The following is a 13,330-nucleotide window of genomic DNA, read 5'->3' as shown; positions in this document are numbered from 1 at the left end:
CACTTTCACTGCGGCTGAACGAAACGAACAACCAGATTTGAACAGTACCTTTCAATGGAGAAGAAGCTGTATCTGAGACAGACGTTCCTGGTAGTTCCTGCAGGCTCATTGTCGGACTGACACGAAGTAGGAAGACTGGAGGGTCCTGCACTACCCAGGGAAGAAACCAGCAGCAGAGCAAAGCAACAAATAAAAGGCGCATTCCTTAAAAACCCAAGCAGGGTCCAACCTTCCTGGCCCACTGTAGCTCTGTACAGCAAATTCGACCAGAGGAGGGAGTCTTGGCTTGCAATTCACACAGCCTGGCTGTCAATCACACAGAAGGGTGGCTGTCCGGGCCGGACAGTCACCTAGCCAATCAAACAGGAGTGTGACTTGGGATACCAAGGGAACCCATGGCAGGGGTCCTAAGACCCCTCCCTCACATCCTGCCTACCCAGACTTTCAGGCGCCTAAAGGGGGGCTTCGGTGCAGAAGCCCACGAAAAGACGGTGAACAAAGGAACCAAACTGGTTTGGCACGTAGAGACGAACACGAGAAAGACTTTTCCAAAAAGAAATGGCGATTAAACCCAGCCGCAGCAATATTATAAACAATATGGTCAGGCAGGTTTACGTTTGAGGCTACCAAGATAGCCTAAAACAATACCATGGTTATTTAAGATAACCGTGGTAGGAAACATAGGGGAGTTACCACTGCCACCAGCCAAGTCTTAATGCAAAACAATGCTCCAAGAGAAACAGACAAAAAGGGATACGTATTAACCCTTTCCAAAAATCCATGTAAGATGGGGTGTACTGGGTCTGTGGCTTAAAGGTGGTAACTTTACATGTTTCTGGGAGACAATAGTTAGTCCCAGAAAAATGGAGTCTGAAAGACAACCCTGTGTGACTGCACTGAAGGTGCTGTGTAACACACATTTTAAAAGATGATGCCTATGGAGTAGGTGAGGCTCCATAGGTGAAGATCACACACAAAGGTAAAACATACACAGCAAAACACATTTAAGAGTGGGAAAAAAGGCTCACACTCTTACCAGGTGAAAAAAATAAATCCTAGAAATCCAGCAAAGCTGCTGAGGGACTCAGTAGGGAAGGGAAATTAGCCATTCTGGAGAATTCTCCCTAACAATAAGTACATTTGTGGGGTCTCTTTGTGGTCTATTAGTACATATTTATGTATAGTCCACTGCAATTCTCCAAGTTGTCACTGATGATTAATTCAATCTTTTCCAAAAATGACGCATAATACACTGTGGATGAGTCTTTAGATAGCGTCTTCAGATATTGTCAGCTTTGATTTGACTTGCTGATCCTGGAGTTAAAGGAATATCTCCTCGTTGCATAAAGTATTTTTTGAAGGATGGAGCATAAGTGGTTTCAATTGAGCTTTTTCATCTAACCAAATCAAATACTGTGGGCACCAGCAGCGACAACGTTAGTCACCAGTACATTTATTCCACTTTCAAGCACAAGAGACAAAGATTATTCTATCTGTAAATCTGTGGACTCTTGTCGGTTGCAAGTGAATTGCCCAGAACTGGCTCAAGCTGCCTTATAGATTGTATTTTCTGTTTCTCATGGTACCACACAGGATTTGTTTGTTTGTTTTGTTTGTTTTGTTTGTTTGTTTGTTTATTGTTTTTGTATGGCACACCGAAACCCGAGGGTAACTGGGCGCAAGCAGTACAAGGTGACTTTAAGCTTGGTGATACATAGAATTACAGTACGGATAAAGATATATACAGTTACTTTACAATATATACAGTTACATTACAGAGAAGCGGTCTAGGTATGATTCAATTGCTGGCTTATAAGATGGTGCATACTCGCTTATTAGGTTATTTAGCGCTGAGTTGTAGGGTGAGTGTCATTGGTTCTAATCCATTTCTGTATGTTGCGTCTGAAACCAGGGTATGTTTGATCAGCCCGGAGTGAGTAGGGGTGTGAATTCCATGTTTGTGCTGCCATATATGGGAAGCTTCTACCGCCAGATTTGGCTAAGTTGAAGCGTGGTATGCTGAGGTAGCATGAGTTGGAAGACCTAGTCAGGCGATTAGTAGTTTTTCTGGCTACCTGGTCAGACAGGTACCGAGGTGCAGCATTATTGAGGCATTTGTGGGTCAATCAGGTTGTTTTTAGCAGAATTCTGTCTTTAATTGATAGCCAGTTGTTCTGTCTTCTAATCCCTGAAATGTGATCTTTGTTTGGGATATTTAGTGCAGTACATAGGGTGTTATTTTGTAATGTTTGAATTTTGTTTAAGATGTACTTGTTAGCCCCCAAGCAGAGAGCGTTACAATAGTCAAATCTTGAAAGTATGAGGGCATTAGCAAGGGTCATGCAACTGGTGGGGGATAGATAGGGTCTGCAGGCCCTGATTAATTTGCATGTGTATGCTAATGTTTAGGGTGGAGTCAAGGTAAAAATCCAAGCGTTTTCACTTCCTTTGCAACCTTGATGGAGTTACCATCAATGTTGAAGGATGAGTATTCGTTATTGAGTTTTTTAAGGTTGCCCGGGGTGCCCAGTATTAGAAGTTCTGTCTTGTCGTCATTCAGGCAGAGACCATGTGTGGACATCCATGCTTGAATGAGGAGGTAGATTTTGTTCACAAGAGCTATTTCAGAAGAGTAATTGCCCGAAAGGGGTATGAGGATCTGGGTGTCATCTGCATAGTTCGTGTAGGTGACACCCAGATTGTCCAATTTGTCAAACAGTGGCTTTGTGAAGATATTGTACATGGTAGGAGAAACGCATGAGCCTTGTGGAACACCGCAGGTTATGAAGATAGGATCTGCTGAGTCAGAAGGGGAGAAGACTTGCATGGTTCTGTTGTTGAGGAATGACTGAACCCACGCTACTGCGTTCTTAGAGAAGCAAGCAGCTGAGGCAAGGTGTTTGCAAAGGACTTCATGGTCCACCAAGTCAAAAGCGGCTGACAAGTCAAGGAGGAGCAGCATGGCAGTTTTCCCTTTGTCCGTGAGTGCCTCAATTTGTGTTTTTAAGTGAATCAGTGAAGTTTCAGTGCCGTGTTGTGGCCTGAAACCTGATTGACGGGTGCCAAGGAGGTGATTTGTTTCCAGGTATTGTTGTATCTGAATGTACGCTACTCTGCCAAGTATCTTTAGAAGGAAAGGCACTGTTTTGATAGGCCTATAGTTGGTTGGTAGGGCTGGGTCTAAAGTTTGTTTTTTCAACAAAGGTAGGACCCAAGATTCTTTCAAGTTGCTTGGGACAATGTTAGTTGAAAAATATGCATTAATGAGTTTGGTGATAAATGGGGACAGGTCTCTTGCTGCATCTTTAATTAATTGTGCTGGGCAGTTGTCGTCCTGGCATCTGACTGGCTTCAGGGAGGAGATGATTTTCTCCACTTCAAGAACAGAAACTTTGGAGAATTTAAATTGGTAGGGTTTATTAGTTGGTGTTTTTGCATTCTTGGAGTGGACATCATGTTTGGAGAGAGAGGATTTCTTATTTGCAATTTTGCCTTGAAGGAGTACAATTTTATTGGCTAATGCATTCTGGATGTTAGTGCACCAGACTTTGTGCCTATTCCGAGTTTGAAGGTAGCCATTGCGCTATTTGCGCCATGGCTGCCTCCAAACCTGGGTCTGTGTCCGGTCTAGGTGAATGGGGACTTACCGGGACATTCCGACCTGTGCAGGCACGGTAAGTCCCCATTCAACCAACCATTCCCCATTCCCATTTGAGCCCCCATAGGGCTCAATGGGAATGGGGAAGGAGCTAATTACGGGCCTGCTAACAGCAGGCACGTAATTAGTGCCCTGGGCCCTTAGCGGGGCCCGTAAAGAACTTGTGGCCTGACCACACGTCCTTTGCGGCTCCCACTAAGGGACCTCGGAATAGGGTGGTAAGGGTTTAACGGCACCGGTCTCCTTACCGGTGAACGTTATCCCTTACCGCCCAACTCAGAATGATGCCCTTTGTCTTTAGTTATACTATCAGCTGGGGGGATGGGTGCTTCCATTTCTCGTAGTATGGTAATGAGCTCCTTTGTATTAGAGCTGTAATTGACTAAACAATTTGCTAATTAGGCCCGGAATTGAAAATGCAAGTTGTAGAATACTGACAGAGAGACCCATCAAGGTCCTTCCTTATATATTCACTTATAACCAGTTTCAATCATCTCACTTTGGAAAAATGATTGCGCAACTGAGCCGAACAACAGTGAAATACCACCAGAAAGGCAACTATGGCAAGTAGAAAACCTTTTATCAACAGTTCAGTTACCATGAAGGTGAGAACCTCTAGATGTACACTTGCTTTAAAGCCAGATATTTGCTCAATAGTGTCTCGAAAGAATCAGGATGTATTCCTGACATCCCAGGGGGGGGAAACAGACTGAAAAATGTTCAACATATTTAGAAATGTTGCATTATTTCTGTTTTTGTCATATCCTAATGCCACAGATGGCGAAGTTGCATTTTTCAAGTGCACTGAAATATTAAGGCAACATGCTGTGTGCTGGATATTTTGTCTGGATTGCTCACTCAGTAATCTATGCCAGTTGATTACAGATGCAGAAACAATATGTATACAGATGCTGCATTTATTCTGAGGCAGTAGATAAAACTTACTAGGGTTGCATAGGTCATTGGCGATCAGCCATGGGCGTAATTTTAGGGGGGGACAGGGGTGTTTGTCCCCCCCAAGTTTCATGGCACACCATTTTGCCCCCATTCATTTGGCTGTGGCACCTTTTCATCAGATGTCATGCCCCCCCCCCCAAATTTTTCAGCAAAGTTGCTCCACTGCCATCAGCATTCCTCACTGGACCAAAGTCAGAGCTCAAGCAGGTCACTGTATTCCAGGCAATATTCCTGCAAGAACCTTTGAATGATTCCACGCTTGATTTATTATGAGTCTTATTTTAGTTTAACCCACAACATAAAACAGGGCTTTTAAATGAAACCTTCTTTGATGCAGAGTAACCCGTTTGAAACTTATGTTGAACCATGACGTGGGAGAAGATATAGGATTTGATTGAAAAAAATAAGGGTAACATTGCACAAACGTAGCCAGCTCCAAAGGCATTTTAATGCAATGAGGGTGTAATACAAGCCTCTCCTTAATTACGTTGCCAGACGCAGTGAAGATAAAATGTCTTAAAATGCTGGTTACTCGTTTGCTCTACGTTTTGGGAAAAGTGTACAATCCTCACGCAGTTAAGGATTTCGGGGAGGCTTTCTGATGGAATATGCCTGACTTTCAGAGGTGCTAAGAACAGCTAAATTACATATACATCTTTTGGTTGACACGCCAGTGCGGAAATGGAATGCGGGGTTTAAACCATGTGCTTTTGCCGGTGTAGCGGGAATAGACACTGGGTGCCTTAGTCTTATTACGTGCCCCCGCTCCACCCATATAAGTGTTGAAAATCCCCTGTAGCAGAAAGAATGTTTCCCATCCAGGGGACTGGAAAAAGAATCCCATGGTGAGGTGGCTATATGGCATATTGTGGAAATAGGCTAAATTCATCCCCAAATGTAATGCTTGACCTAAAGAAAGTCGTAGTCTGTGCAAATGAGGTCATATGACTGCGTCCAAAATTTAAACTAACTCGTCAGTGTACAAACTAGTGATATCCAATTATATCTTAGTTCCAGTAGGACCGCACGCACCTTACTGTTCTATATACTGCACCCATGATGGAGGACCTCATGCTGCATTACATATTCTCCAGAAACTTATCAGCTGCCTTTTGGAGTTCATTCTATAGCAAATACCTCCAACAAAATTTGACCTTCGCATCAGGACATGTTTTGTTACTGTTATCCAATGAATGCATAGCAAAGGATAGGGTCTACATCCGGGGCCAATTGACATCCTCTGTCAACAGTGCCACCCCAGGTTCAGTGACACTTCCCTCCATGCACGCTTGGGCGATAGCTTCTCTCCCTGTATAAAGGCTGCCCAGTGCTCAGAGAAGAGACCTGAGCACATGAACAGCTGTAAAGCAGACCGTGAACGATTGATTGCTATTCTGTCCTTTTAGACTACTGTTGCAGTATGGTAGATTGATGGTAAGGGACCAGGTGTCACTACCAACAAGTGTAATTATCGTAATTAATACGCATTTTTAGTCTGACAGAATAGAGCATGCTATAATTACAAGAGGCTTATATAACAAAGACTTCCACTAATGCCGCCAAATCGCCGCGCCAGAAAATCAGCTAAGCCATATTCCTTTGATCACTTTTAATTTGTCTTGCCCTCTCTTCATTTTTTCTGCTGCAGTGCCTTTCACTCTGCGGTTCACTGACATAATTGACTTCATAGAACACATACAACTTCGATTAGTTTCTTATAATACTTATCTAAAGATACATTGTCTAATTATTTTTCTGTCCTTAAGTCAACTGCGTAATAGGAACATGTCTATCGAAACCTTCATCTGTAATTTATAATTCCTCATTTTATATTTCAAGGCATTTTAGGAAAAACTAGCAATTCATTCTGCTTGCATATGCTGCACTATTCGAGCACGCATCTCCATTATGTTCTTTATAGGCTCACAGCCATTGAAGAATATTACAATTCAGTATCCCCCAAATATCTATTTAAAGTGATGCAAAGAGTTTATATTGTACGAGTATCACAATAGTAAGCAGGGTCGTCTAACAATTACTGATGGCATTGTATGTCTTGGCATTGAAAGTATAAGCTATTCTGAAACTGTATATTTTACTAATTTTCAAGTATACCTAAATATTAAAAGGTTTGTTGTAGATTTTACTGCCAAGGTCGGGTAACATCTAATAACTTGTTAATAGCACCCTGGGCAGGCACTACAGGTTGCTCGAAATGAGGGCTGAATTTCACATTAGTACCTGGGAATACAACGTGTGGATTAGCTCGTTTCCGAGCCATACCACACGGTATTCCCGTGTACGCCACTGCGTCCCGCGCGTGCTGGGTGCTCTGTTCCCGGCGAGGGGCGTGGCAGCGCCTTAGCCAATGAGGAGGCTCGAAACGGGGCAATCCCCGCTCCGAGCCTCCCCATGGCTGGAGGCTACCTTCGTCCCCCGCTGGGGACTCGGGTACGTTTTGTTTTCCTCCACCGCCCCCACAAACTACCCCCTCCCCCCAACCCCACTTACCTTCTTTTTTCTTCTTTTCTTTAGAGCGAACACGCTGGAAACATTTCTGTTCCCAGCGCATCTGCTCCCGATGGCCGCCATGGAAAGGGAAAATGGACTATGTTTTCCCTTTCCCGGCGGCCATTATTTTTCACTTGTTTTTTCTGTGTCGAGCTTTTTTTGATCTTGTCCCACTCAAACCTTAAGTTCTGGTAGCTTCTCAAGACTCTCCTTTTCTGTTCTCCTACCTCCCTTCCCTGCCAATGTCCCCTTATGCTGCATTAGACTGGCTCCTTCTGGTTCATACAGGGCACCAGGCCCTCCTCGCCCAGTCTGCCCCGCACATCGGTCTCCCCTTACCTCCATAACCTGCACATGCCCTGCTGGGTTCCCTCCCCCTGCAGTAGCCTGGCTGGGCCTGCACCCCTATTGTGCCCATCCAGCCCCGTCCTCGCACATAGCATGTAGACTTTATTCCCCTGCAATCTCTGCATTCCCCTTCGACAGACATTGACCAAGCAGGAACAGAAGGGAATGTGAAAAAGGAGACAAAGACGGCAAGGACAATTGGGAAGTTACGAGGAGAGCTCTCTAATTAGTATCCCTTCTTGTTTCCACCTTCTTGTTTCCACCTTCCCTACTTGGTTCTACATCTGCTTCTACCTCCCTACACTTCAAGTCCTTTCTATTCACCTCCATATCCCTTTTCGTGTCTCTGTTTCTACTTTTCACTCAGATAAGTTTGCCTTCAAGTGGAAAATAACGGACTGAAACAAAGGCCTTATTCACTGAAAGTTAAGGAATCTGAAATCTTGTAAAAATTATAAACGATTAAAACAAATAATAATAAAAAAATGCACTGAAATGCCCCTTTTCACACAAATGCGCAAAGGGGAAAAAGGACATTTGAATGCGTGCATCTCATTCAGATGCTCCATGACAACAGGGCACACTTGTTTGGTGCAAGTGATGATATGCGCAAGCAAACATGTTTTATGAACTTTTTGTGAACACACGCATTGAAGTAAGTATTAGTTAATTACGGACAGCTACAGCAACTGTGTATCCGAAGATGATGGGTTAAGTGTAAATATGATTGTTTCTCACTTTTCTGTAGAATTACTGTACCTTTATCATTTGAATAGCACACACCTTGTGGTTGTATTGCATCTCTAAAGATGTGTCGGATTTAGCAATAATGATTTATTCCGTGGGAACAGCCCTCGGCTCAAGTGATATGATATGATAGGTTATTTATAACGTGCTTAATACCCAGAGGTTTCTAAGCGCGGACCTGGCGATCGAACCTGTGCTGCATCGTGCCGTCTTGTTTCCAAGGCGAGCATGTTGCCCCTGAGCTATCCTCCCGAGACGGGCATGAGCGAAGATTATGCTTTTTACTAGAACCACGGGATGCTATGATCTGGTGGCCATGACAGTGGCCATAACATGAGGCAGTCATTATTGCCATTAGAACTTTCCACTCGGTGAGGGTTGAATGATCATTTTAAAACAAACACAGACAAAGAGCAAAATGTTGAGTGTTCGTCTGCAGTGCACCCAATAGAACCTGATGGTGTATGTGTCTAATGTTGTTAAAGCTTTAGCAGGGGAGACAAGGGACGTTTCATTGGGAGCTTCCTTTCACAGAGTTTGTCCATTTCTCCTTGCCCCGTGCCCAGTGTGTACACCTCACCAAGGGGAACTTGGAATGCAACCTTTACAGCTGGTTGTAAAATCTTTTCCAAGCTTGCCGATTGGCTAGAGAATTGGGAACATTAATGGTTAGAGCCTGCCTGTCACACTCCCCGATTTCCTAAAGGAGAGAAAACATGCGTTAGTCAATAGTATTCTGTACCATTAATACAACATGAGCTAATATACAATTAAATGAAACATACAATCTGATAAGTACTAATACACAGATTTGTTTTCTCGTGTAGTGTGAGGAGATAAAAAGGAAACTGGGCACAACACTTTTGAATATGTTGGAATGTTTTGGTCTATTGCAACATGTCGAAGGAATAGAAAGGAGTCCTGTTATTTTATGTAAAAAATAAATTAGTGGTTCAAATAATGAAAAGTAATACCTAATTCCTACTCAGATGACACATGTGTAAACAACAAACTAATCCAACAAAGGTAATGCGGATTTGTGGTGTTTTCAAACATGTAGATACTATTATGTATATTAAGGTGACTAAAGGAAAGTAAAGTTAGTTCTGGGAAAATAAATACAGTACAATATGTTAAAATAACAATACAATGTTTAACAACAAAATGATGTGTGCTTCATCATTTTTATAGAAATTACCTAGCTTTGGGCCATATTTGGAGAAAAGAAAATATTTACTGGCTGAACAGATGATGAAATCTATACAGGAAAGCACCATCATCCCGAGCTCAAGAACACCCGCCCTTCCCAAGAAACCCATCCCAGCTGTCAAGGTAAGAAGGTATTTTTGTAAAATCGAATGTCAACCTTTGTACATGGGACACTGAAGCAGAAGCAGGAAGGTAAACATGTGTATATATGCCAGTGGCAGCAATTAGCTTTCCTATAAATATATATCCAGGGCATGCCACAATGAACCTACCAGTTAGGACCACATGTTTTTGTATACCGGTTCATACTTATCTAACCACCATTTGACTTTTGGGCCTATCTGATGTATTGAGATGTATTGAGTTGTTGTTGGCCATCTCTATGAAATGTATATGACTCTTGATGTTCTGCCCACTGTGTATTCTGTGTGTTTGTTTGGGTAAGCTTACCAGCAGCCTTGTTTCTGGACTGCCACCATATGAGTCTACCAGCCGGGGCCATTGCACCCAACTGGTCTGGCCCTGGCGGGCTCAATGGCCCCAGTAGGCAGACTCATCACGGAAACACCAGCTCCATTAGTAACGGTGCCAGTGCTTCCGTGAACCCATTCCCATGGAGTTCCAGGGGACTCCACGGGAATGGGGGCTAACATTTTCCAGCACCTAGCTTCACAGTCTGCCGGGGCTTGTAATGTCCCGGTGGCACCGGGAAGCTAGGTGCTGGAAACGGTGTTAAGAAGTCTGTGCAAACCCGCCGGTAGCACCGGCAGGTTACCGCCAACATTGTAATGAGGCCCTGTGACTTTCTGAATATAGAAGGATTTTTACCTCGTACCCTATCAGTGGATCTTTGTACCCTTGTGAGAGCCTTTATCTGTGAAGTTGTGTTTCTCCCTTTGCCAACATTGGTACAGTTGATACACGTCTAAGTGAAGGATGCATCGATTATTTTACATGGTTGTTCTCAACTCTGCATGCCTTCTTAGGATGAAACTTACCAATATGTACCACATTATTTCCCCAGACATGTGAAAGAAACAGGTACCCTGTCAACCATGTGGGATCTCCTGGGGCCTGAAGCAAAACTTTCATCAGGTTGAGTTACTTTGATGCATTCTATGGGCTGCAATGGGCACCAGACTGATTGTTTTAGTTACAATGTCCACCAGAATACTCTGCTTTTTTTCTCTAAATGCTGAGCTTTAACATTTTGAAACAGGCCTTCTCTTACAATCGATGACCGCCAGAAACCTGGAGATTCCTTACTTGGATATGTCCTGCCTCTAGCTGTTGCTTATACCTTTTATTTATTTGTTGCTGTTGTTTATTTCAGAACTATTTTTATGCTGTTGTTTTTTGTGTCCAAATATTTGGAGGAAGGTTCTACTTGTATTAACTTGAGTCCAGTGCAAATATTCCTCTTTTGGTGTGGACCTTATGATCCACATTATTTCACTTAGGGGAAAAGGCTTCTCAGCCGCCAGAACCGTTTGGTCTTATACTGCTGCTCACTATGTTCTAGCAAATTAATAATTACAGGCACTATCTATTGGTGTGCTCATGGTGGTTGTATATGAGCCAGGGTGCATGTTGTGTTTGGGTGGTATTGAGCAATCCAACCATGTGAAGTCTCAGTTCTCGGTTGCAAAAGTTGACATCTAAGAAAGGGGTCATGGAGCTGTGGTCATGCTGTGTCACCTTGTCCTCCGTACACAGGTTCATCACTCCCAAGCCTACTTTAAGGAGGTTTCATATGACCTTTAACATATTAGTATAGGGGTCTCAGTAACGCTTCAAGGGTAGTGTGGAGATTGATCAGAAGTAGCTAGTTTGGAGAGTTATGGTAACCAAAAAGATTGTTTAGAAAAATAATTGTACAGTTATGCCGATTATAGATAAGATTGTTGGAGACCAGATCTAGCCTCTTAATTATTCTGTACACCTTTTTTGCATTCCAAAATGTAAATTCTGCAATATGTACTCACAATTACTCAGTTGTTTTACATTCATTCATGTGCCCCCTGAATGGTCCCTTTTTGGATCTCTTCTAGTTCTTATTCTGTCCATGGTATCTTAACCTTATTGTTGTTGAATTTTCTCTTTCCAACTCAGATAGTTATTTTAAACACTTTACATGTGCCCCTAAATGTAGAAAGAATTTGTATTTTGGCAAGACTATTCAGAATTGACAACATACATACACTCTATGTGGTACCACACTAGACTTAAATTCAGTAAAAATGCACCAACTGATGACAGTTTTGAACAGGCATGTAAATTATCAAGTAAGGTGTACTTTCATAGATCAAAGAATAAAGGCAGTATACTTTAATGAGACTGGAATAGTAATACTGTGTGAGGATCCCCCAATCTGGGCAACCTGTAATTGAAAAGTTAGGGAGTACCTTATCTTGTATCTTACAGCCCAGTCCAACAATGTTCACTAATGTTCTGCTTTCTTTTTAGAGATACTACCCCACAAATGTACTTGAGATGCCACAGGAGAACTGGATTCATGATGAATCTGGGACCCCTGGATGACTCCTGAGGCTAGTAGACACTCCTCCTCATCATAGTAACTTTCCTGCCTTGGCAGGTGAAGTGGCAGAGTTTCTTGGCTTTACTTGACAGGACCCCTTGGAAAGGCAGCACTTTCGATTTGCACAGTGGTCTCCGTTGCCGAGTTGCTACTCGGGCTGTGGATGTTCCACTTAAGTGGAACTTGGTGTGGACTCTGAAGAGGCCTGGATGAAGAAGATAAGACCCCACAGGGACCTTGGATGCCTTTCGGGGATGACAGGTGCAGTGGAAGAAGGAGGTGCTCGGTTTCATGATTTTGTGGTTCACCAACATTTGGATCTTCAGTGCTGCATCTGCAACACGGACCTCTAGATGGCTTCTGCAAACCTGGAATCGATCACTGGACAGAACTATGGACCCTCACCAAGACTGGATCCTCGGTACAACTTCTACAGATTGTGTTGGTGGGAAACACACCCGTGGACCTTCCACTGTGCACAGCGAACTTGAATCTTCTTTGTCAGGAAAAAGTGGTCAGATGTCGTGTCAGGGATGTCCCTTGAAGGATTTGTGGAACTTTCCCAATTTCGGGGGTGTCAAGCAGCACTATGCCAGGGTACCCGTCTTTTGGGTGGTAGACAGCAATCTAGCTTCCATTGGTCACAAAGACTCTTCTGGACCCTGAGCGATACAATTGGAAGTCTTTGACTCAAGATGTCCAAACACTCCACTTCAGGACTCACAAAGACCCTTCTCTGTACGGCAGTCACCCAGGACTGGTTTCTAAATTATTTCTGATAAAGAGTAGCCGGTGCACGATAGTCCCTCGTAGCTCAGGAAGAAGTCTCCTATCCAGGTCCTCTCATGATTCTGTCCTGGGGTCAGCTCAGCAGTCTTTGGATTCTTTGAAGAATACAGCTGTAGACTCCTTCCTCCGACTGCAACCAGGATTCAAGCATCAGGTTTCAGCTTCATCTCCAGAACAAATTGGTGAGTGAGAGGTCCTAGTTATACACATTGGATCTCTATTCACTCAGGCTGAGCTAGGATTAGGTAGCCAATCATTCAAACGTGCTTTCATGCAATCAGGCAGCCAATCAGGCTCACAGGCATTCATGACATTCAAACCACCCAGACACACATAACACACAATGTGGATTGGAGTAAGCACCCAGCCTTTCAGAATACTAGACTGCATTCACTTCCGTTTCAGTGTGGGGTGCATTTAAAGGCCCCAAACAGACGTCCCTTTCACATGAATGGCAGGCATTTTAAACACAAACAAAAACTGCCTGACATTCATTTTTGTTTTTCCAATAAAGTTAAAGAGCTATGTGGAAAGGGCCCTACCTGTCATTCCCAATAGACAAGCAGCATTTA

The 13,330-nt window shown here is 43.3% G+C and overlaps 1 protein-coding gene across 1 annotated transcript in view; it reads left to right on the top strand.

Moving 5' to 3' along the window:
- The window catches only part of DPYD (dihydropyrimidine dehydrogenase), a 3,651,715-nt gene that overhangs the window by 3,587,838 nt on the left and 50,547 nt on the right, over window positions 1-13,330 (top strand). Inside the window, exon 21 of the mRNA XM_069641531.1 lies at window positions 9,413-9,553. Within this exon, the coding sequence (XP_069497632.1) occupies window positions 9,413-9,553 (141 nt within the window). The remainder of the gene's footprint in view (window positions 1-9,412; window positions 9,554-13,330) is intronic.

The sequence above is a fragment of the Ambystoma mexicanum genome, chromosome 1q (assembly GCF_040938575.1).
Source record: "Ambystoma mexicanum isolate Mex_15411 chromosome 1q, UKY_AmexF1_1, whole genome shotgun sequence".
Lineage (NCBI taxonomy): Eukaryota > Metazoa > Chordata > Amphibia > Caudata > Ambystomatidae > Ambystoma > Ambystoma mexicanum.
The sequence above is the reverse complement of the archived record's forward strand: the minus strand, read 5'-3'. Positions and strand labels throughout refer to the sequence as shown.